The sequence below is a fragment of the Mastomys coucha genome, unplaced genomic scaffold (genome assembly GCF_008632895.1).
Source record: "Mastomys coucha isolate ucsf_1 unplaced genomic scaffold, UCSF_Mcou_1 pScaffold3, whole genome shotgun sequence".
Lineage (NCBI taxonomy): Eukaryota > Metazoa > Chordata > Mammalia > Rodentia > Muridae > Mastomys > Mastomys coucha.
In genome coordinates, this window is record NW_022196909.1 from 29,364,558 (window position 1) to 29,390,460 (window position 25,903).

Genomic DNA, 25,903 nt, shown 5'->3' on the forward strand with positions numbered 1-25,903 from the left:
ACCAGTTGCTTAGTCTAATTCTATTCCTACACTGTGGCTTGACAAAGGAACGCTCTTCCAAATGTCAGAGTGGATGTTTGGTTTGCTTTATTTCCATATCACAGTGCTTGCTTCAGGAAGCTTATTCAGCCCAGTGAAGGCGTTTTTCTTGACATGCTGCGATACAGTGGGATTCAAGAGAGGAGGTTTCAGTTTGCACGCTTGTCTATTTGTATATCTTTCATGCCTGAAAAATGTGGTCTAAAATCTGTTCCCTCTGCTATTTGTTAAGCATAAAGTATTTTTAAAGTTATTTCTACAGAGAAGAACTAAGTTTAAGAGTGTCATATTTCATCTTCACCATGAAATAAAGATTTCACACTAAAAGGGAAATGTTTCATTTCAAAGCTTGAGAAGAAAAGGCATACATAAAAAAAAAAGTAAAAAAAAAAAATAACAAAACAACCAAAAAACATTTTCCTGATCTTTAAATTCTATTCAGGGAACCTCCTCACTACCACGTTCATTTGATTATCAGTGTGAGAAACTGATGTTTAATTCTTCATTTCTCATGTTTGGGGCTTCATTGTTTTCAAGAACATTGTTTTTATGACCATGATGTTTCAAATGCCTCCTTTTATGTGTGCTGTTTCAAGTTTATGTTATACACGTTTCAGCACATTTTCAGTGATTTGATTATACAACAAGTTGCTTGATAAAGAGCAGACTATTCTATAGGCTTTTTGGGAAAAAAAAACAAATAAAAAACAAAAACGTGGTCCTGTCATAGAATTTGAAAGTCATAAATGAGTTTAAGATCCTTTGGTAGCAAACCTTTATGTTTAGAAGTTGAGCAACAGCATTACAGGACTTGTTCACAACTAATTGTTTCCCTTCTCTGCTATTATGCAAATATATATTTTTTTGAACCCTTACATGGCAAATCAGTGTAAAATGCTGTGCTTGTCAAAATCTGTGTAAAAGAGTTCTGAACTTTGGAGGTTAAAAATGGCTTCGAGAGATTCAAGCAAGCAGCTCCTCTGGTCTCCTTATTGAAATGGGGATCTTTATGCTCACTAAGATCTCCTCTTAAAATGAGCATTTCGGTTCATAGCCCCATCACCCAGTCACTCCTCACTGCTCAGCAGTATGGATTGCTGTCTGTCTTTAACCTGCCAGCATCTGCCAGGCCCCATCCTACCTCGTTTACTCAAGCAGAGTCCCGAATCCATCACTTTCCTTTATCCTGAACATCTCTGAATTCACTTCAACACATCTCATCCCTCTTACAGACTTTGATCATGGCCATCTAATTTTAATTCTGCCTGTGTTCTGACGCCTTCAAATCCACTGTGAAGACTCCAGCCCCTTTGATATAATGGCCTGACCGTTTCACTCACTTGATTAAATTGTATGACTCTCAGTTGTCTGTAGGACCAATTTCATTTCTTAGTGTGGCAAAGGCCAACAGGTCAAGCTTCACACATTTTATGCTAGTTGTCAAATATTCCTTAAGATCCTGGCCTTTGCTCAAGCTGTCCTTCCCCGCCCCACGTCCTTTGCTCTTCTCTTTACTTGCCTGAGCCTCAGATATTCTTCAATACTGCTTTATTGCTTCTTTGGGAAGCCATCCTTCTCCTCAGCTTAATGAGAGTGCAATCCCATCAATCTCTAGATTGTCTCAGTTGTTTCTATCAAATTCTGGACCTTTGTTTATGCCTTCTGCTGAAGCAGACATTGTACTGAAGGTATGAAGGTCCTTATGTGGTGTCTGTCATAAAACAGATCATTAAAATTTATTGATTACATAAATCTGTTTATTAACCACCTGCTATTGAAAAATCCCAAGAAGAGTAAGAAAGTATAGAAGACAATGACTAATAACAGCTGAGGAGACCTCAAACGTTCTCGTGAAGGTGCAGTAATTGAGATATATAACTTGAAAGATGTCCATACTGAGAAAAGCAGGAGATAATAATCGAAGGGGCTTCTCCCAAGCAGAGCTCCTGGGTTGAGATGCACTGTCTAGAAGAGAGGACCCATCAAGTTGTTCTATCAGTTGTTAATAAGCAAACCCAAGATTAAGTCTTGTAAGGAAGGCCTTAGACACCAAGATCAACAATTTGTTGTGAATTTCATGAGCAACGGGGAAGAGAGAAGAGTTTTAAAGCAAAAAGCAGATGTAATTAAATCCCAGCTTTCTCTACCACAAGGGTAAATAGCTTGATGATTGACAGTTTAGTTTACTGTGTGGTTGCTCTCCAGTATCTTGGATTGGCTTTTAAAGATTACTTGCATGAAAGTGAGAAGCAAGTATTTAACACAACACTATTCTACAAATCCTCTCTAGTAAGAAAAATGTTCCATATCCAAAGTGCTCAGTATACCAGCCACTGAACACACAAATACACACAGAGACACACACACAGACACACTCACACACATACACAAACATATACACACAGACATACATACACACATACAGATATACCCGATACACACACACACACACACATACTACTACTACTACTACTACTACTACTACTACTACTACTACTACTACTACTACTTTAAACAGAGACACTAAGAAAATCAAAATTTAATGTTATGTGATTTTAGTTTATACTTAAAATTAAATGGCTATGTATGATAAGTGGCTATTAATTTGAACAATGTAATATTAGAAAGTTCTCTGAGGCTAAGTCCCTGTAGGAAAACAGGTACTCAGATTAGGTTAAATCAGAGAGTAAATTCATATGCCTGTTTCCAAAGGTATAGACAGCTCCAAGGAAATTATAACAATGATTAGTGAAATAGAACATTTTTTTTTCTGTAAGGACAACATTTAATTGGGGCTGGCTTACAGGTTTAGATGTTCAGTCCATTATCATCAAGGCAGGCATGGTAGAGGAACTCTGAGTTCTACATCTTCATCTGAAGGCTGCTAGCAGAATACTGACTTCCAGGCAGCTAGGATGAGGGTCTTAAAGCCCACGCCCACAGTGACACACCTACTCTAACAGGGCCACATCTTCTAAATAATGCCACTTCCTGGGCCAAACATATACAAACAATCACGTTTCTCTCCCTGGCCCCCATAGGCTTGATCAAACATATAAGTCTATGGGGGGGGGCATACCTAAACATAGCATAACGCAAAAATACCTTTAGTCCAACTTCTAAAGTCCCCATAGGCTAATAGCAGTCTCGACAATGTTAAAAGTCCAAAGTTCAAAGTCTCTACTGAGATTCAACCAGTCACTTAACTGTAATCCCCAAAGCAAAACAAGAAACCAGCTGGGCAAACTCCAAACTGCAACTCCATGTGTGATGTCAAAGCAGTCTTCAGATCTCCAACTCGTTTTTTACCTTTATTGACCGCAACAAACTTCTTTCTCCTGGGCTGGTTCCACTCCATTAGCAGCTTTCCTGGCAGATAGCCCACGGCTCTGGCATCTGGAATATCTTGGGGTTTCCAAGGCAATTTCAATGTTATAAATTTATATTTTTATGTCTGGGATCCACACATGATCTTCTGGGCTTCTCCAAAGGGCTGGTGTCACTTCTCTAGCTCTGCCTTCAGTAGTGCTCTAAGCTCAGGTTGATCCACTCCAATGCTGCTGCTCTACCTGGTGATTATGCCCTGGTGCTGGCATCTCTAATACACTGGGTCTTCTGCTGTAACTAGGCTTCACCAATAGCCTCTCATAGGCTCACTTCATGGTGCTGGACCTCAACTCCTTTGCATGATCCCTTTAGTCCCGGGCCATCAACTGCAACTCAGGCTGCACCTTCACCATTGACCTTCCACGTCCTCTCACAGTGTCAAGCCTTAGCTGCTCTTCATGAGTACCACCTGGGTGACTCTTACCCATTACCAAGCCCAGCTGCAGTACAAGATACAACCTTGGCTATCTCTGGAACACAGCTTCTTTGTGCTCTCAGAAAACACTTCGAAGAAGATTTCACCGCAGTGATGCTAGTGTCAATCACCGCTAATTTCTTAGCTCCACCTAACCAGCATCAATTGTCCCAGTAGTCCCTTCTAGTTTTTCATCCTAAAGCCAGAGCCATATGGCCGAAGGTGTGCTGAGTTCTGGTGCTTTCTGGGGCTGGAACACGGCTAACCTTGCTCTATTACATTATCACCAGCTTTCTGTTTTCCAACAGCTTCACCGACTAAGCTTAGCTGTCCTGGGACTTCCCTTGCTCTGTCGACTGACCAAAATAGAACATTGATGGAAAAGTTCATAGTCAAGATCATATGCAGGATGACATCTATATGCACAAAACAATTCTAATGGTATTTTATCAGATCAAATCATGCTCAGGACTGTTTTCCTCAAAGTCTCCTTTTTTTATGGGGAGTTTATTTCTGATGAGAATGTGTGGCTTTCTTTGCACAGTGCTTGCTTGATCTGTGACATGTTTTCTCAGCATCTCTCTCCCCGAGGCTCTCTGAAAGTCATCCCTTGGCCATTTGCAGGGGCTGTACTGACTTCATGATGGATCCTGTCAAGGATTCTTTAAAGGGGCATCTTCCCTTCTGAGTACTTGGGGATAGGCAGGGCCTGGCTGTTATCTATGGCTGCGTTTTAATATCCTGCCCTAGCCATCTCTCATCGCAGAACACAGGACTTGCCTTTAGTTTTAGCTCATTGCTTGGTGATTTGTTAAGGCTTCGAAAACAGAAGGAATGAGGCGCTTTTAAACGGGACAGGGCCATTTCTCCTTGCTTTATTTATTTTTATGCCATGCAGAAGGAATAAAGAGGTATAAAGTGGCTCAAGTGAAGCCAAATAAATCTGGATAAATAGAGCAAGAACCCAATAAAAACCTGGGGGTGAGAAGGAAGAAAGGTGTTGAGGATAGGAGATAAAAGGAAGGAATAAAAGGGAAAATTTAATAATTTCTATAGCATTAAGGGTCTATTTATTATCACCTAGGGAACAAAGCGCCTTTGACCCAATGAAATATTTTAAACTAGGGTTAAGCTCTGGGTGGAAATTAGGAAATCATCTTTAAAGTCTTTATTGAATCGTGTCCTGCTGTCGCCTCCCGTCATTCTTTATTAAAACTCTGTGCTTGTCTGCTGCTAGGTCTAGGAAGGCTGACATCTTTTCCTTGTTCTGATGAATCACACAGCACAGAGGCTTGTGAGTTTTTACAGCCAACACAACAGGAGCCTCTCATATCATTCCCGATGCCAGGGCAGGGGGCGAGAGTGCATGGGGATCTCTTTGTCCTAACTCCAGCCCATTTGGGGGTGATCTCTGCCTCATGAAATGGGAAAAGAGGGAACCAAGAGCTAATAAAACACCAAGCTAGAGCATGAAGGCCAGCCAGGCTCTCTAGGTAAAATTAGAAACTGTATTTAGGCCCATTGTGGTTCTGTTTGTGCCATTTCTTTATGTAGCCCTCAATTAGTGCTTCACAATTCTCTCTGGCTAGTATAAAGACTGCTTATCTACAGCTGTTGGAGTAATCACAAGTTTCATTCGAGTACATTCTCAACCATTGCTCTCGGAAGGAGAACTTTGTTTTTTTCTCAGTTAAATGACCCAATATAAATATCTCCTACCATGCTTTTCTTCCCTGCTCAATTCTTTTACTATGGACAGTTCCTATCATAAGCACACTATATACTCTTTTAAAGTCTAAGTCTCTGATTTTCATGGGTGTGTGCACCTGTGTGTTTATGAGAGCATGTGTGTATAAATATTTGGATGTGCCAAGGCCAGCAGACAATCTCTTCTGTGGTCTACATCCCTGAGGATAATCTAGTAGACATATGTCCATGAATAGCAAGCATCTGCAGAATATTACATACTCTCAAGTGATGGCCAGTTTTCCACATCCGATGCTGACAAATATCTACCCATAACTATAGTTTAGTAGGTACCAGTGACTACCAAAGAGAGTTATTCTGTTGTGTGTTTGGGCTGAATGGTAAACTCTGTGTTCATCATTAACTTTTCTGGCTTGTTATAGAGCCCTAAATTAAAACCAGTTGCACCTTGAGTGAAGTTGCTAATTTATGGACTCATCTGTTCAATAACTCCCTTGCAAGTAATTGCTGTTAGGGTTCTGAGAAAGCCCGGGATGGCATGAGCATGTGGGGAAATGTCAGGGGAACAAGAAGAGGCAAGAGCTTACATGTGATCATGGGGGAATTGTTTCAAGGAGTGTGTGTCATGCATTGAGTGAATTCTTTTGTGAATGCTTTGCAGAACAGCAAAGATTTTAACAGGTGCTGCTGATAAGCACTGGGTGAGGGAGACAGAGAGACTTGGGAATGTGGTGCTTTGGAGAGATAGTGTTTGAGATGGTGCCAGGAGACCAGGAGAACCAGGATAGAGTGTAATAGATGACCTGGATTTCTGTTGTTGTTAAGACACTGTCCTATTTGAAGGTATAGGATTTTTCTGGGAGATCGATCTAGGGAGAGGGTGTCCCATGTCCTACCTGACTATGTTGTACTTCAGTGTCTCTTTTTATGAAGCCCATTCTGGCAGCTCAGTGGCCAGCTGCTGATTTTTCAAGGTCTCCTCTCAGAGCTCTTTGCAGATTATTAATTTAAAAGCAGCATCAATTTTCCTAAAGGTAAAACACAACGATTTTTTTTTACCCCAATCTCTTTTCTAGGAGGTATCACAGGGAAAGCATGATTAGATTCAACCCAGTTGTCTCCCACAACAATATTATATAGAAATTGTCCACCAAGGTGACTATGTGTCGAGAAGCCCAAACCTTAGGTTGAAGGATGTAAGAGAGAGAGAGCAGTTCTGCTTACAGAATGAAAAGGTATCACACAAATTATCTTAAAGAGCCAAAAGCAGCATTGAGTTCTCACTTAAAACAATTTGTTCTTGGAATATTGTCAGCTAAAATTGTGGTCAACTTTTGCAAATCGTATGAATTTGCACTGCATATTTTATTTAGTGTTTAGCAAAACTCCAATATGGCTCTGCATAACTTACACAATACACCCAAGAAAATGACTTCAGAAACTCCCACAGAAGTTGACAAATTGGGCATCTAATGCTTTTAAGCTAATTGCATGCTTAGCGGTTAAAGGAGTTGGACTTGTTAAGAATGAAGATCAGAGATTTTCGGAGACAATGCTCTGCCTACTGCCATATTGAATATGACCAGACCCTTTATCAGAAATATTCCAGACACTTAAAGGAGAAAATAATGTGCTCTCTAATCGCCGTTCTACTTGGTGTTTCAGTGAAGTGCTCATGAATCATATGCACTGTCATAGCAGTTTTGAAAACTATTCTTGAATTTTCAAGCTGTTATTTTCAGGAAATTTCGAAAGCAAATTGCTAAGTGATAAAGAGTAATTTGGTAGCACTGCTTATGTCAGTATTTTGCTTTCTTGCAGGCTGGAAAAACAGAAAGGAGTAATACCCTGAATACTGCCATCGTCAACATGAGCAAGAAGACAAGAGACCTCCGCAGACAGGTGAGAGGAAAGAGAGGCACTGGACAGGAATAAGAGGCAAAAGTATCTCTCATTCACTGTCCTACTGTTTCTTGTTTCTGGTCATTTAAAACTAAGGAACAGAAGACGAGAAAGCAAGCTTCCACTTCCCACATCTGTGTGCCTGCAATGTTTTGTGGCAAACAGAAGATGGGAAAAGAAGCCCGTGTCTTAATGTCATGCAGAATTGCAATGGAACCTTGGCTCTGTCCTCATAAGGTGTGAGTTCTGAGGCATGCATTTCATCTCCTAATCTTTTATAAAATGCAATGCATAATGTTAAATAGGGTTTTGGATATTAAGTAAAAGCACAGTGCTGGACTGGGGAGGTGGCTTGGTTGGTCAAGTGCTTACCCTGCAAGCAAGCGGAACCAGTTTCAATCCACAGAAACCTCTCGAGAAACAGCCAGCTGTGTGTGTATGTGTTTGTGTGTGTGTGTGTGTATGCGTGTGTGTGTGTGTGTGTGTGTGTGTGTGTGTGTATGTGTGTGTGTGTAGGCTTGTAATCCAAGTAGTGGATTCCTGGTCCTCTCTTCCCAGCCAGTCTAAACTGGTTGGTGAGTTCCTCACAGGTAGAAGGCCCTGTCACAAGTGAAAGGAGTATGGATCATCACTAATCACAACTGAAGGTGTCCTTTGCCCTCACATGTATATACACTTGTGTACACATGAACACATACACACATGCATGCACACACACACACACACACACACACACACACACACACATACTCACATCCATTTCTACACAAAGTAAAACACATATACATGATTTTCTAGCACACTGAATGTCCAGTGATGCTGGTAAGTTGAATTTATGACAGCACTGTGATGCCTGGTTTTTATGTCAGCTTCATAAAGTCAGAGACATCTAAGAGGATGGAAATTTGCATTGTAAATAGACAAAACTGTAGGGCATTTTTTTTTCTGATTAATGATCAGTGGGGAAGGGGTCCCCTGGGCTGGTAGTCCTGGGTTCTATAAGAAAGCAGGCTGAGCAAGCCATGATAAGCAAGCCAGTAAGCAGCACTCCTCCATGGCCTCTGCATCAGCTCCTGCCTCCGGGTTCCTGTGCCATTTCTGTTCTTGTCCTGACTTCCTTCTGTGATGGAATGGGTTGAGGAAGTATAAACCCAATGAACTCCTTCCTCCCCAAGTTGCTTTGTTCATGGTGTTTCAAAACATTGCAATTAACTAAGACAAGAAATTCAGACAGACTGAATTTCTCACCCTAATTCAGAGAACATCTAGTTTCCAATATTTTCCTCTTCATAGTTTGTGACTGCTTCAAAACTTAATTTCTGTTGAGACTTTTTTTTTTTTTGGTATTCATTAGTATTAGAATCTCAGAAAGGATATTACTAAGGAATTGAGAAGTCCTGTGTTAGTGTACAAGTTAATTTCCACTCCCAACCTCCAGAGTAGGCCTTTGTTTTCTTATCCTTTCCACTGATAAGAACCAGATTTTTTTCCTTATGAACAGCTATAATATGGTCACCATTAACTCATAAAAGCAGGGAAAAAAAGGTTTTAACCAGAAGCCTTTAATGCTATACATTATTGTAGTTAAATGGGAAGAATTAGAGAAATGGCTGGGCCATATTTAAATTTAGAAGTAGATTTGGATACAGAATTAAAAGGATTCCTGGATAGGGTGGCTGTGAAATTTAAATTCTGTAGCATTGATGCTTCCTTAGTTTGAGGGCCTTGATGTGAATTTTCTTCACTGTCAGCACTTAGAATTATGTGATACAAGAGTTAAAAGAGTGTACCGGGGGCAGCCTCTTTGGGACACAGATGAGAGCATCATACTGTGCGGGTAGGCACTAATAAACTAGGGGCATTGAGTCAGGGCTTAGATATTTACCTAGAAGGGTGGACCCTCAGAATTCCTCTGGGATTTCTTCTCCTCTTTTTGATACACAGTCTCCTCTATCCTAAGCTGGCCTCATACTTTTGACCTCCCAACTGGCCAAAGGTTGCAGGTATACACACCACCACACTAGTCTGTCTTGTGCTGAAGTATGAGGTATGAAGCCAGAGTGCTCAGCAAGTACATTACCAGCACAGCTATGCTGCTCAGCCCTTCTTCAAAATTTCTGCCCCTTCTGCTCTCCCTACAGTTTGGAAGAGCTATTTCTATATCAACTACAGTATTTCTTGTTCCTACCTCTTCCATGTAGAATTTTAATCTAGAAACATGGCTACCCTGTCTCAAATACAGAAATGCCCTGAGTATCAACCTTTAATCCCAGACATTGAAATTAAGTTAGTTTGTAAAAGGAAGTACCTCTGTTTGAAAGTGATGTTTAATTGTGTGGCAGACAAAGTGATGGATCAAAGAAAGATTTGGCAGGAGGGATATGCCTAACTCTCACTTAGAAGTGAGAGAAAAGATAGGCTACTTAGGAGAGAATAGCACAGAGGAAGAAAAGGAGAGAAGGCAGTTTTTTCTAGGACAGTTGTACAGAGATGGTTTCCAGAGACAGAACAAGCTAGACACAGTTGAAGACAGGATGAGTCAGAAGATTAGAACATATTGCTAAAGGTAGTGTGAGACCAAGCAGAGCAATTCAGCCAGAAGCTGAAAGAAACCAGTTTGAATCAGTCATCATGGAGAGAAGTTTTAAGCTAGAATGTTTAAGTTGACCAGCCAGCCAGAGTTCAGAAAGAGCTCCAAATGGTGAGCTTGTTCAGCAGCAAGTCTCACAGGCTGAAAACATTCTAGGCCTAGGTAAGTTTGTATGAATGCTAGAAGCTAGAAGCTTCCAGTACTAGATCTAGGTTAGCAGATGGATGCAATAAGCCCCTGAGAGAACAATTACTACAGGAGAATAAAAGTTACATTTACACTTCCATTAGTTTGCCACCAGCAATGCTAGGCATAAAATTCTAATCTACAGTCAAACTCCCCCAGCCTTTCCAATTATTATTTTCCTCGAAGACTCAAGAAAAAGCAATTTCTTGCATGTTAAATTAGAAGACTTAGCAAATAAAAGCCCAACATGCCTAGTTAAGTTTGAATTCTAGTTTAGAAACAAATAGGTCTTCGTATAATTATGTTCCAAGTGTGGAATGGGACAAATTTTCATTTTTTTTTTTTTAAAGAATTGTATTTGCTTGAAATTCAAATATTTCCGGGTGTCCTGTATTTTATCTTATAATCATGCTTGGATTGTCTTCTGGCCATCCTTGGTAAGATACTTCACAGGGTAGATAATGCTTTCTCAGGGTCATTTTCAGTTTGTAGAGAACAGGTGATCTTTGGGGATTCCACAGGTCAACAACACATTTGTTTCAGTTTCCTCTTTCACGAATCACTAAAAATAGGAGCCACTGCAATTGTGTATATCTTCTGGGCTCCTGCTACATGGACTTCACTTGCGATGGTGCCAGAAAACCACCAATCATGCCATGGCCCAGGAGTTGAGATCCAAAGTTAAAACAAAAAAAAAAAAAAAAGGTTTATGGTTTATTCTGCATTATACAGGTTAAACAGAGTCACAAAATTCACTCTAAATTAAGGACCATGCAGGACCATTCAGAGAAGCAGCACACATATGTGTGAAGGCGTGGATGAACATGTGATCTTCAAGGCTATTACTCTTAGTTGCTGTGATTGCCATTTTTCAAATACTGTTTCCGCACAACCTCATTTACCATAGTGGAGTCTACTCTTTGGGTATAGACTTTGAGTATGTAGTTAAGGTTTTGTAAATGTAGCTTTGTTCGCTGAGTGCTTTCCTGGCATGTTTGTAGCTCTGGTATTGATCCCGAACTCATAAGCTGGGCATGGTGATACATACCTGTCAAATCAGCACTTATGATATAGAAGCAGGATGATCAAAAATACAAGGTTACATTGTGCTACAAATGAGTTTAAAAATAGCCTGGAACACATGACACCATGTCTCAGAAAGTAAAAAAAAAAAAAAAAAAAAAAAAAAAAAAAAAAAATTGAAACTGTAAAATGAGTAATCTCTTCATCCTTTTTATGCTTTCAACGTTTAAGAGTTTATTCTAAGTGCCTTACATATGTTCCTTTTCCCACAAAAGCAAAGCCCTGCTCTTAGACTGTCTTTGAAATATTTAATGATCATCTCTTGTTCTAGAACTGGCTTTATTTTTAGTAAAATGTCCCAAGGACCTCTCTTTTTGCTCATCCATCCTTATCCATTTCATAACCATTACGTTTTTTCATCAGGGATAGAAATGCCTTAGCTTTAGTTCCGAGAATGATTTGAACCTGTAAGACATGCCATACATTTCAAAGGAGTGTCTAAACATATAGTGGCCACTATATATTGCAGAGCATAAGGATGGAATGTTCTAGCATGTGACAGAGCCATATTCTTTGGTTTCACCTTTTTCTGCTCTGTGGCTTTCTCATGCCTTTTATGAGGAGCAGACTCAAAAGTTCTCGTTGTTGTGTCTTATGTTCTCTATGACTTGATCACACCATTTTATTCTTGATGTCCTTTATCTTTCCAGTTCCTCCTCAACAGAGACATACTCACCCACCTCTGATATAAGGATAGATCCTTACATTTTTCTCAGCAATTGGGCACCTCCTTCTTTCACACACAAATCACAAGCTCACCATGTTCAGTGTATTGATGGGATGCTCATAGCATCTTGAGCTCTGCCCCTTCTGTATTCCCTGTCATTCTTCTAATCTTAAGCCACCCAAGTTCAATAATTGGGTGTTTCTTCTCCCAGCAAACCCTAGCTGCTTTCTCCAGCAGGAATTCTTATTAATGTCTGAGAGCACTTGAGTAGATGTATACTTCTTTTACCATAGTCTTTCTTCCTCTTTTCTATTGTAGAGGATTTTCTTCTCAATGAATCGTAAACTTTTACAATGATAATCACCACTAGCTCTCTCCCTTATTGAATATTTCCAAAACTCTTCAGCAGGTGTATTTATTTGTGCTTGATTTTCATCTTTGAAATAAGAAAAAAAAACTATCGTGTTACTTGAATTCGCAAGTGAATTAATTTACTGAACTTCACTTGGTAGATTCATGGTTGCATCCCAGCTGCAATATAACCAAAGCCCAAGTATGTGAGCACTGCACCAGGGGAAAAGGAAAACGGACTGTGTCATTTTCAAACTCCCCAGAACTTCTACTTTTTTTTGTGAAGAATGAGACATACTTGCTTTCACTGAAGGTGGGTCAAAAGTCTCACTTGTTAGTGAGTCAGGGCATTACAGTTCATAGATGTGAAAGTAGTGATGCATTCTCTCAATGAAAATAGAACTCTGACAACAGTGAACAAAAGAAACACAACCACTTGACTGATGATTGAAATCTTTGCTTGCCTGGTTTGTGACATCTTTGTTTCCTACATTCGGAGCACAAGCCCAATCCTTGAAAAGCCATTATCAGCCTGTTACCAGTCACCACAAATATGAGTCCTTATGAGTCCACATCCCACAAATTTGGCACAATGACCAGACCAGATACTGAATTTTTACTTGATTTATTTTGCTCCTTTACTTAAAAAGCATATTTTGCTCCCTTACTTAAAATTAAAAATGGCACCTGTAAGCACAACTAGAGATTCTCTGACTCTGGAAGGAGGGATATTTTCTGCAATACTTATTTGCTTCTCACATATCTTCCTTTTACATCATATTCTTTCTGTCGCCCCATTTGATAACTATGGTAGGGCTTTCTTCCAGCTTCCTCTTGGGGCTTTCACTTTTGTATTTCAATTGTAGAGAGTATATTATTTTATTTGAGGTACCAAAACCACTTATATCAGTGGGAAATAGAAAAATTGATGCCTAAAACCTTTTACTAAGCTTCAATGAGAAAAGATAGAAAGCCCCTCAGTTTGGCTTTGCTCCAACATTATTCACATTTGACCACAGGCAAGTATTCATTGAAAATTCATACCCCACAACTCCTAGTGGCTTCCCATTAACTTCAATTTTAGCACTATGACTTCTATGTCAAAATTGGCATGTTTGTGTCTTCTTTAGGATTTTTTTTTTGATGTCATCCAAGTGCAAGAAACATAGTAAGCCTCTGGACAGGAAAGCAGAATGAAAATAAATATTCTAAGAGGTACTTAATTAATACATATATTGGCAAGGTCTAAAGAGAATGCCCCATAGGAATATGTAAAAACAAATGAAGAAAATTGCCTAATAGATCAATCCCAGTGTCTGCATTTTTCCCTATCCACCTGGCTCATTTTATCCCATACTAATTCCTTTCTCCTGGTCAGCAAGATGTTGGGCACAGCAGATTTACACCCAGTGATGCACAATGCAGAAATGACTAGAGAGAGCAAGATGTGCAAGCAAGATCTGCAAAGATGACTGTATGAAGATGTGGAACCTGTCAATGGGAAATGACTGGGCATTTGACAACAGAGGAAGGTGCCTGGTTTAGATTAGGTCTCATTCATGAGGACAGAGCCTTAATACAGTTCTTTTGTACAGGAACTTGATTTGGGAAGCAGTTCCAAATATAATTTTTTTTTTAAATGCCAACCAAGGAAGAAAATAGGGAGTGTCCTATTGAGGCTGCAGCTACAGGAAATAGGGGGCTTGAGGACTTCTATGAATCAGCATTTCTCCTCAGGTGGTCTGACCAATGATGAAAGCCAGATCTAATAGCCCCTGCTATTTACTAATGGTTGTTCCAGAGGGGATGTGGGTTTTCTGGAACTTGCAAGCTGCAGTTGTACTTTTGTGAGACCCTCACAGAGACTTAGGACAGGTCCTGAGGCAGAAATAACAGAAAGAATCATAGGATGTTTCAGAGGACCTAGAACTGAGACCCACAGCAAGAGTTGTAAAATTGAGGACCATGAGGAAATGTAGCGCAATGCCGACAGCCTATGTTACCTTTCACCATGGTCCTGAGCGTGGATCGGGATAAAGGGCTTACAACCAGCAAGCAAGGCAGAGACTTCTGAGAACACTGTGCAACGCTTAACTGCACGGTTTGTTATTTGCCTGGGTTAAATGCTTTCTGGAGGAAAACAAGGCCTCGCCTTAAGTGCTTTATTCCGCAAGTCACAGAGTTCTGACAAATCCCTCTCTCACGAGATAAAAAGGAACAGCCCTATTTTTAAACACACATCAAGGTAGCTCATGCTAAACCTTATTTTTTCATCTCACAGTCAGATTAGCAGACCTCACCACTCATACGCAGTGTCTTCCCTCTTGTCTCCCAGTCACTTTTAATGAAATAGTGGTAGAATATCTATGCATCACTCTATATGAAACCCGTGGTTGTCATGTTCACCAGCTGCCTTCTCAGAGCTCAGACTCCACTACAGACTGTCTCTGTCTCTGTTGTCTAAGTTCAGTTCTTTTCAAAGTATCTATGGATGGCGGCACGTGAGTGTGTATTTGTGTACTACACGTGTTTATCATACATATGCACATATACATATATTTCAGTAAGCCTGGGTTTTGGTCATTATGATGTTTAATGCCCCACATTCCTCTGCTAGACTATAGGGATTGGTACATCTCCAACTTCATGGGTCTCAGAATTACCTAGCTTTTGAAATGCTCTTTAGAATCCCTCGTTTCATTGGATAGAGGCAGGGGTCTAAAAAAAAAAAAAAAAAAAAAAAAAAAAGAAAGATTGTACAAGTCCACCGTGACCGTGCTGACCGGTAGGAAAGCTTGTCTTCTAGGTTTTGTAATTGATACACTTCATTTTCAGCCATCTTATCAACCCCTTTAAGGTCCCTCTCCACCTGCTAGCCTGTCTACCCCTGTGGTGCTTCCAAATGCTCTCTCGAATGTCTCCTTCTTGTGCGTCTACCATCAAGGCTCTATTCCTATCCTTTGTGTGAGCTAAACCCCTCATAGATGAACTGCAGTGCAGAGTTATCGGTCGCATCCAAGTTCCAAGTTCTACAAAAGAATGGGGCAGGGGGCTGTCACTAAAATTTCTTCCCTCCTCTGGGACCTTTGATACATCTCCCCTGTGTTTCTGAAATGTACACACCACATACTTGTCAACTTTAGCCCTGTCCTGTGCCCTTGACGTCTCTGATCCACTCCTCATGAACTGCGAACACATTACTCATTCACTGATGGCCATGATTTTGCCTTGTGACCTCTCACCTACACCCTGTCCAGTGTCCAGTAAATATTAATTTGCTGCCATTAGTAACTTACCCTACTTCGTAATGAGCAGAAAACTTCAATGAGGATCTTCCTCAAGTCTAGGATGTTGCCAGGAGGTAGAAAAAAAAAATCTCATAACGCCCCTCAGCTAGCTCTACCAATCAGAGCAGAGGAATTTCCCTACGGGAAGCTAATAGCCTCGATGGGTTTATCATCCTATGATTATTATAGGAAGACAACATTTTCTTTTTTTTTCCTCTATTTTTCAAAGTGCTGAGAATGGAATCTGTGGTCTCACGCATGGAAGGCAAATGTTCTGCTACCGAACTACATCGGAGCAGTTCTCAAACTATTTAAAACCAAGCTGTCAACTGCTTTTAGAAATATATCCTCACAGAACACAAATTACACTTTTTTTAAATCTGATCTTTATCTACATTTTTTTAATTGAGAGAGATGATTAAACTAAATGATCAGGTTAATCCAAAACCCACAGGGATCACTCATAACCATTGATTTTGTTTATTAAAAGACAGCAGAATATTATAATCCCTGTAATTTCAGTGTTAGAAATACAATAAATTAACTTTCCATGCCATTTTAAATTTCAGGAAATTTCTGCTGAGTACAGCAAGTATATGATGTCATTTGTAAGCTTCCATGTAATTTAATTTAAAAGAACTAATTGTGGAGGGATGTTATAATTATTTAATAATTTAAGGTGTGAGGGGCAAGAACAATGAAAGCAAATAAAGGGAATTAGATGTCAAATTCACTTATTCTCCTTCATGTTCTATTAATCTGCTATCATCTGGTGCAATTGATGATCTCATATTATTTAATTACCATGAAGTCTATAATTTAACTAATCAAAATGTATGATCAATTCTTCTAATAAGTAAGAAAGCATTTTATAAATTTATAATTTTTAAAATAAGTTATATGCATTTAATTTGTACACATACTGAACATTCTAATCATGTAATTTCTTTAAGGAAAAATATTTGATTGCCACTTACAATTTTACTTATGTTTGAAATATAATATAAGAAAAATTAGTGACTTTTAGGAGCCAGGGAATAATTGCTGCCTTTTTTTTCTTTATTTTTTATTAGATATTTTCTTTATTTACATTTCAAATGATATCTCCTTTCCCAGTTTCCCCTCAAAAAAAAAAACAAAACAAAACAACAAAAAAAAATAACCTTGTTCCCTCCCCCTTACCCCTGCTCACCAACCCACCCACTCCTGCTTTCTGGACCTGGCATTCTACTACACTGGGACATAGAACCTTCACAGGACCAAGGGCCTCTCCTCCCATTGATGACTGACTAGGCCATCCTCTGCTACATATGCAGCTGGAGCCATGAGTCCCATCATGTGTACTCTTTGGTTGGTGGTTTAGTCCTTGGGAGCTCTGAGGATACTAGTTAGTTCATACTGTTGTTCGTTCTAAGTGGCTACAAACCCTTCAACTCCTTGAGTCCTTTCTCTAGCTCCTTCATTGGGGACCCTGTGCTCAGTCCAATGGATGGCTATGAGCACCCACTTCTGTATTAGTCTGGTGCTGTCAGAGCTTCTCAGGAGACAGCTATATCAGGCTCCTGTCAGCAGCACTTGCTGGCATCCACAATAGTGTCTGGGTTTGATGATTGAATATGGGAAGGATTCCCAGGTGGAACAGTCTCTGAATTGTCCTTCTTCAGTATCTGCTCCATAGTTTGTCTCTGCAACTCCTTCCATGGGTATTTTGTTCCACTTTCTAAGATGGAATGAAGTATCCACACTTTGGTTTTTCTTCTTCTTGAGTTTCTTGTGGTTTGTGGGTTGTGTTTTGGGTATTCAGAGCTCAACAGAGGAATGGATACAGAAAGTATGATACATTTACAAAATGGACTACTACTCAGCTATTACAAAAAAAAAGAATTTATGAAGTTCTTAGGGAAATGGATGGATCTGGAGAATATCATCCTGAGTGAGGTAACCCAGTCACAAAAAAAAAAAAAAAAAAAAAAAAAAAAAAAAAAAAAAAAAAAAAAAATACACATGGTATACACTCACTGATAAGTAGATATTAGCCCCGAAGCCTTATTTTTTTAATCCTGCATATTTTGTTTAGTTTGCTTATATAGGATGGTCACATTCTGTACCATGTATTCCAATTGTTACAATGGATAAAATGAGTTTAAGAAGCACTGACATCAGAAGACTAGGAAAGAACCTGAATGTTTTCTTTTCTTTTTCTTTTTCTTTCTCAGCTCCGCAAGGCTATTATAGATCACATATCAGATTCTTTCTTGGACACAACAGTTCCACTCCTGGTCCTCATTGAAGCCGCTAAGAATGGCCGAGTAAAGGAAATCAAAGACTACGCTGCCATATTTCATGAGCACACGGGCAGGCTTGTGGAGGTAAGTGTGCCAGCTGTAGCTGCGGCTACTTCACATCCAGGAAAGCAAGCTTCCCCTTCTCCATCTACAGCTGAAATCTTGCCATATTAAAAAAAAAAAGTGATTGCCAACCTATTTACTCACGCTGCAGGATTGAGCCTAGGTAATATGGACCTTTAGGAGTCGAACGGTATAAGCTACTCTTCCGTGGCTTAAAACGAAGCAGTTTATTTACAAGGATCTGTGAAATTGGGCTTACCGTTGTTTTGGCTTTAAATATCCATTTTTTAGTGGCACTATACAAAAGAGCAAGCTAAACACAGAGTTCCATCCTGATAAGTGTTTTCTTACCATTCTAGCTTTCATTTATCAAATGCTCCGTGCCATGTGTTTTATTGGCGGAGTTTCATGGGTCTTTTTCTCCTGCTTTCTAGAACGTCCTGTGTGCTGCAAAATAAAGAATGAGACAATAGAGTGGGCAGGGTCTTGAGAGTCCCATGGAAAACTAATCAGGGATAGTAGACTAGGGGGAGGGGTGATGATAAATCATCATCCCCCCTGTTTTGCAGCTCCAGGTGGGACCACAACCTCATAATTTTAGGAGTGGCGTGGCAGATTGGTAACCAAATTATGAAGGGCTCTAGATAAGAGATGCTCAGAAGTCAAAGAGTAGAACCTGTTGAATTGTGGGTTATCAAAACACAGCTGAGTGAAGCAGAGAGCCTGAATAGAAGAATTTAAAGCAACCATATGCACAAGCCCAGAAACCAGTTGGTGGTGACTAAGAAGGGGGTTGTGTGTGAGGGCCTGTATGGAAGACTTTCTTCAGGCAAGGATGCTCACATCAACTAGTAACTAGGAGGGGGAATGTGCGTTTTACCAGAGCTGATTCTTGGCTGCCACTCAAGTGTATTTTTTTTTTTTTTTGAAACTGAATCTCACTATGCTGCCTTGACTAATCGAGAATGTATTATGTAGACCAGGCTGCCCCTAGGCTCACAAAGATCCACCGGCCTCTGCCTCCCAAGTGCTGAGATTGGAGGTGGATGTAACATATTCAGTCATTTGTAACAGTGATTGTAGCTAGTGTCTATTAGGATCCTCTGTGCTCATCCCATACTGGCGATTAAACATTTGACTGCCACCTCTTCCTACGTAGTCATGAGCTCTGCAGTGAAGTGTGGTTGTTGCCTAAACTGCTCATAAAATTGTGAGAGAAATAATCATAACTCAAATTAGAATCATAGTAGCACAGGGTTTTTTTTTAACACCTTTAATGTAAATATATGGAACAAATTCCAATGTAGCTAGCATTTTTACTGTAAACTCTCCTGCTCGACTCTCGTCTCCAGAGATAGAAAAATTGAAGAATAAACACATGAATACTTCCTTCATGGCTAAGGCCATGTCTTTTCTCAAGCTGCCCCATTTCTGGCTTAGAAGTTACCTATGAATTCTTCAAGAACTCTGTGAGACAGAGCAAGTGTTATTATACCAACGAGCACTTAATGAACATAAAGCCATACACCTTGAACTAGCCTGACTAGTGTCAGTGGTGAAATCTGGTCTATGACTTTCACTGAACAGATTAGATGGCAGTGATCTATTGTTGATCCAGGTTTGTTATTGTTCACATGCACCTTCTCCCAGTATTTATTAGTGGCGTCAGAGTTTACAAAGAGATGCCTAACTGAGCCTAGTCCCTGACAGCTGCAAAACAGTGATCTAAGAAAAGGATTTCTATGCACAAGTCATACCAAATAATGGGGGAAGGAGGAATCGTTTTTTTGCAACGTGCTTTGAAAGTAAAGTCTGGTGTCTGTATCTTTCTTCGAACTTTTCAGTTTAGTCTTTCTATGGAAATTGTGGCTTTGTGCTGTTTCCTGAAAAATGACACCTTGGACAAACTGTGAAGAGGCAGTAGGTGGGGCCAGAGACATAACTTATGCATGTCTCTTTCAGAAACCTCTACTCAGAGAAAGTCTAGAGTCTAGACTTTGATGTCAGAAAGAATTTTAGGATCAGTCAGTATGAGTATTGTTGGGACTTATTAAGGAGTGCTCTTAAAACACATCTCACCTTGGAAGTTAATACAGAGTTGTCTGAAATAATAATAATAATAATAATAATAATAATAATAATAATAATAATAATAATAATTTCCATGTGGGTGTTGATGCCTTGAAAGTAAATTCTTCTTAAGTGTCATGTATATAATTTCAGAGTCATATCTCAAAGAGTGACTAAGGGACTCAGAGACGATCATTGAGTGGTTCCTGAGGGGCCTTGCTTAGGGATTGCAGATTTTAAGGTCACAAAGTTTGTACAAGAGAGGTCAGAAATGCCTCTCCTATAAATGGAGCTTATACCCCTGTTTGTGAGATTCCTGGTAAGATCTCAGTTTGTTAGGGAATATGGCGATAACTCAAAAGCCATGCATACTCAGGGATAATGCACTGTTTAATAGACATTTTTTATATTCTCACTTGAAACATCTTCATAGAAAAGGAAGGTTGTCTCTGTTGGCAGCCTTCAGTTAATTGTACTAGAATTCTTGACTGTCCTATGGGGAGAGACTTCATCAGGACTCCTGAATAATGGTCCTTTTCCTTTCCACATTCTTTAATAGCCCCCACTTTTCTAGGTACCCCCCAAACAACTTTATTGAAAATTCTATGTAGAACTCTTTTTGGAGGTTTTAAGATTTCTGAATAATCTCACAATTTAAAAGTTATTTCTTTTTTACTTTACTTTAATCTAGAGTTTCTTCAAGTACTTTCAAAAAAATCCTCCCTTTCATGCCATATTGCTAATATACAGCCTTTAAGGATGTCCATGAATATTACCTTAATATTTTAACGAAATGATAGATCACTATCATTTGGTTACTACTTAAAGCACACAGAGCTTTAAGAAATTTGTTTTAAAATGTTCAAGGATTTTGAGAATTCCCCATTCCATGTGAACATTAAAGAATAGAAGCTTTTGGAATTATGAGCTATTGGGAGACTGAGAATGGATTTTATTTAAATCCGAATATCCCCTTAATGCAGAATAAAGTGATTACCGAAGGCTGGAGCAGCACCTGCACTTCCTTCAGACACCAGCGTAATGGGGACATTCTGGTCTAAGTCGCTTTCCCGTTCAGTGAGATTTTACTGTGCAGAATAATTCCTAAACTTATTAGCTTACAGCAGCTATTCATTACAGTCACTCTGTCATCTCTAACTGGCACAGAGGCGGTCAGTTCCTGTCTAGGATTCCTTAGGAGTCTGCCTTTCTCATAATGTTAGCTGGGATAGAGTGGACACACAAGATGGGCTGTGCCTGTACCCAAGTGTGTTAGCTATCACACTTGATCTTAGCCAGAAGGCCGAGAAGCAATGTGTGTCAGCTATCAACGGAGAGGAGAGGTTCGCATTGTTGAAAAGAGAGAAAACATAGCTGCTCCATGTGCTTTGGGCCTCTTGCTGAATAGGTTGTAGGTTCAAAGCGGGTCATAAGAGCACCATCACTGGTCACGTAGCCCAAGGAGGTCTTTTGAGAGGTTTCTATTCAGCTGAAGTTGTGATCTTGATTTATAGGACAGAAAAGAGTTTATGGTGAGTCAGTAGGAAGCCAAAGCGATGTTTGCTATGAAGAAAAGACAGCGGTTACACCACATGCCGGGGAGGCAAATTCTGGCTCCTTAGGAGAGAGAGCTGCATGTGTCTTATGAACACCTAGGAGATGATTTTCTTTTTACTTTTGAAGTTCCATTGTTGAAGAGCTGCAATCCATCTCTAAATGTACAAGAGTAAATTAAAATATTTGAGTATTTTATTTTTTTATGATAGTTATGTGTGTATGTATGTATGTGTGTGCATGTGTGCTAATGCATGTGTGATGGTGGTGTGGATATCTCTGTAGACATGTTCCTGCCATAGCAAGCGTGTGCAGACCAGAAAAGAACTCACCAAAATCAGTTCTTTTCTTCTACCCTGTATGCCCCAGAGATAGAACTCAGCTCTACAGGCTTGGCAGTAAGCAGCCTGAACCTTGAGCCATCTCAAGATGAGGCATATTTGTGTTGTTTTTGTCTTGCTTTGTTGAGGCAGTGTCTTACATGTAGCTCTTGCTGTCCTGGAACTCCCTTTGTAGACCAGGCTGGCTTTGAATTCATGGAGACTCCCCCTGCCTCATGACTGCTGGTGTTAAAGTCATGCACCACAATGCCCAGCCAGACTTATTTTCATCTACTGAGTGTTCCTTTAGTAAATGAAATTAGAAAGTGGTTCGAGAAGCGTATTGACAGGTTTACGTATGAGAAGATGGTGCTGAGCAAACATAGGGAAGAATAGGTAGATGAGGTAGATACTAGGCTAGCTAGCTGTTCAAGGATTCCTGTACCTGTCTCCCATCCTGTCAGCGGAGTGCTGAGATTAGGCTGGCTTTATGGGGGTACGGGAACTCTAAACTCAGGTTCTCTTGTTGGCATTTAAGGGTTCCACCCATTGAGCCCTCTCTACTGCCAGCACATACATTTTTGCCATAAATATGGCTCATAATTTGGCTTTTGAGATTTTCCTCAGACAGCGGAGTATAGACATATGAGTTGATTATTCAGCTGTGTTGAAGTGCCTGACTTTCAGCCATGAGAGACCTCAACCAAGTTGAAGGAGTGATGGCCTCTCTTCCTCTCTCAGGACCCCTTAACTTCCCCTCTCTTTCTTATCCTGCCTTAGTCAGAGCAGACAGGAAACAGGCTTTCTCTTAATGCTCAGGCCCAGAAATTGGCATTCGCTTCCATTGTATTCTTCTGGTCAAAGCAGTGGCCCAGCAAGACGGAACTGGGGTGGGGGGCAGGGTGACTCTGGGCTCAGTAGGTGGAAAAGCCAAACCCAGAAGGCTGCCTTTCATCTACTTCCTATCTCCAAGGGCAACTTCATCTGCTCTACCTTTTTTTGTAAATTTTATTTTAGGAATATTGTCCATGCCTAATATTCCTAAATAATTAATAATATTAATTCTTTGACAAATCTATACACATATACCTTACATCTCAATCATATGCACCCCAACTCCCCCCAATTACTTGCCCTGAACACCTCTTAACACATCTCCCTCCCTTGTACCTTAATCACCCCCAAACTCCTGCCTTCTGGAGTGTTGTTTGGTCTTGCTGGCTCAATCTTGTAGACAACTTGTCATGTCACCACAGCTGTAATGAGTTTGTGAGAACGAGAGCCATGTCATGTCAGGGAGACAGCATTTGAGAGTGTCCCTCCCCCAACCCTCAGGTGCACAATGCCTTTCCAGCCCTTCTTCCCCACTGAGCCTTGACCTAAGCACTCACCTTCAGTCATGTAGTCTCAGTGTGTCTCAACTAGTTATGAGTTTCCACAATAACTGCTGCCCACCATGTGGTCCTGGGCTCCTCTGAGGCCTCCTTGACCAATAATTTGTAATATCCTGCTCTTGACTCAGGGATGCTCCTGTAATAACCCATGCCTTCTGGGAAACCACTGTCCACTTTCCCTGTGTTCGAACTCCTCCCTTTCTGTTATTATATTATTTTATCATAATTAAAAATTAATTTTAAAGTATGGTATACCTTTGGCCCCTTTCATTTGCTATATTTCCAGATGGGGTTTAGAAAAGATGATGTCTAAAGTCTCTTCTATTGATTTATTACTTTTGTCCATTGACAGATTTGTAGGTTCCTAAGAAATACAAAAACAAATGTTTTGTTGTTGTTGTTTGCTTTTTACTATAACTGTGCATTTTCCTTCTCAAAAGTACTTCCAGTTTTTATCCCCCAGGCAAACCTTTGATTTGAAAAGGGCCACCTAATCAAAGCAAAAGAGAGAACTGTTATTAATTTACCGTGCGAATGGAGACACAAGGACATCAAGAGAGTCCCGAGAAATAGAAGAGTTGAAATCCATTGGTCTGATTGAGTTCTCCTTGTATAGATAGCTCACCAGTCTCCTCCCATATCTCCCCCATCATACCGCACTGACATGCACATACACCCATCCTATTCCCGAGCTGGGTCATTTGACATAGCAGGGCAAGGAGCCTTAAATTCTAAATGACTTGGAGAAAAAGCTATTTTCAGCATATCTAGGACTTCAGTCCTCAACTACATTTGTCAGAGAAATCTAAAATCAGTGGACTAGTTGAAATTAGACCTAAATGGGGGAAGCAAGCCCATTTTTAAAGAATTCCTATCAGATTGTCTAAGGGAAAAAGTGTGTATTCTTAAAGGAACTTTGTAAATAATGGCTAACCTGTAAGAGAGAGAGAGAGAGAGAGAGAGAGAGAGAGAGACGAGAAGGAACAGAAGACAAAACACAGAAGGAGTCCTTCAGGGGCCCTGGGTCTCGAATAAAGAAACAGGTGATATTGGTTTCTACCACTAAACAAGAATTATCTGCAAAGGAAAATTTAATTTTCCCCACTGGCGTCTAACCAAGAATGTTCACCAGCGAGCATAGGCCCAGTAGTATAGTTGGCCAACACAAAATAAACTCAGTGGTGTTTTTGTAGATTTTTTGTCTCCTTTTTGTTTAGTTATATGCTGAGTCATCTCTTCCACAGGTCATGGGAGTATTTTTTTTAAAAATCCCTTACCGAAGTATCAGTGGATGCCTGTGTCATTAATTATCACGAGCAGGCATAAACCACATGTTGAGGTGAGTTGTTTCTAGAAGGAGTCTGTGATAAGTAACGTCTTAAAGTCCTTGCCTTAAAAAAAAAAAAAAAAAAAAAAAAAAAACATGTCTATCTTTCACCTGGTGATTTAATGGCTCTCAGAAGACTGTCATTACAGTGAATAAATGCATTGTTCATTATGATTGCTATTACACAATTTAGTTTCATTTCTCTTCTTTTCATTTCTTTTGTTTTGAGGCAAGGTCTTATTATGTAGCCCTGGCTGGCCTAAAAGATGCTGTGTAACCCAGGCCAGCCTCATCCTTGCTATGATCCTTCCTTCAGCCTTTGCACCACCACCACTGGGCTTACAACATGTGCCTCCACACCCAACTGACACCTTAGCCATATTATAATTTGTTCATGCTGAGCCTTACCACTGACGCTCATTAAAATAGTGATGGCCTGGACATCGCCCCTTGGGTTCCACCATGTTAATTACCATTAAATACATTTCTGTTAATGATATAGGACAGAGAATTTTCTGTGAATCGGTGTAGCTCCTTTCTGTAAAATGCCATATCGCTCAGAATTTTTGACTCATCAAAAATTCATCTATCTCAATGCACCCTATTTTAGTATGTTTCATGGGAGCCTTTCATCAAAAGGGAAAAAGTGGGTGGACATTTAATTATAATACTTCCCTACTACCTACTTGGCTGATTGTTCCCACTCGCAAAAAAATGGCGAGCCCGATTTAGCAGAGCCACCGGTGCCGAGAGCAGGATCGAGAGGGGCTCCTGCTGCTTGCACGAAGTACTGATTACTGTCAGTTCTCCTCATGCCTTGCTTCCTGACAGAATGCTGTGCGAGTTTCACACTTCACTTTAATTGATCATCTGTTATCAAATAAGGATCTGTTCGATTATAAATAAACACAGCTTTTAGAGGCCCATCTTATTCTTCCTCCTCTTCTCCCTGGTAAAGACCCAAAATAAAAATTAAAAAAAAAAATAAACCAGATAAAAATATAAACCCAATGCTTAGCTTTGTACACAAACCAACAACTGTTCAAAGAGGATGTCTTGGAAACTCTCCTGGTTCGGGTGGGTGACGGATGTGGTAGCTGAGTCAGAAATGCATTCAATGGGATGGAACACATCACATAGGTTGGGCTGCCGCTCCTTGGATGAGGAACCCTCTCACGGCCAAACATGATGCTTAGGAGCCTGATCTGGATGCACAGAGCATTTTCCTCATTTGGAAAGTTTTGGTTTTTTTTTTTTTCCCCTTCTATTTTTCACT

At 40.1% G+C, this 25,903-nt stretch overlaps 1 protein-coding gene across 14 annotated transcripts in view; it reads left to right on the forward strand.

Moving 5' to 3' along the window:
- The window catches only part of Ctnna3 (catenin alpha 3), a 1,512,724-nt gene that overhangs the window by 787,368 nt on the left and 699,453 nt on the right, over positions 1 to 25,903 (forward strand). For 13 of the 14 annotated variants that reach the window (XR_004112256.1, XM_031347512.1, XM_031347507.1 and 10 more), the window contains 2 exons: positions 7,370 to 7,450; positions 17,831 to 17,983. Coding sequence is in view for 13 of the 14 variants with exons in the window: in XM_031347512.1 (XP_031203372.1) it covers positions 7,370 to 7,450; positions 17,831 to 17,983 (234 nt within the window). In the remaining variant the exon portion in view is untranslated. Of the gene's footprint in view, positions 1 to 7,369; positions 7,451 to 17,830; positions 17,984 to 25,903 lie in introns of those variants that run through there. The other variant, XM_031347511.1, reaches the window with a different exon arrangement.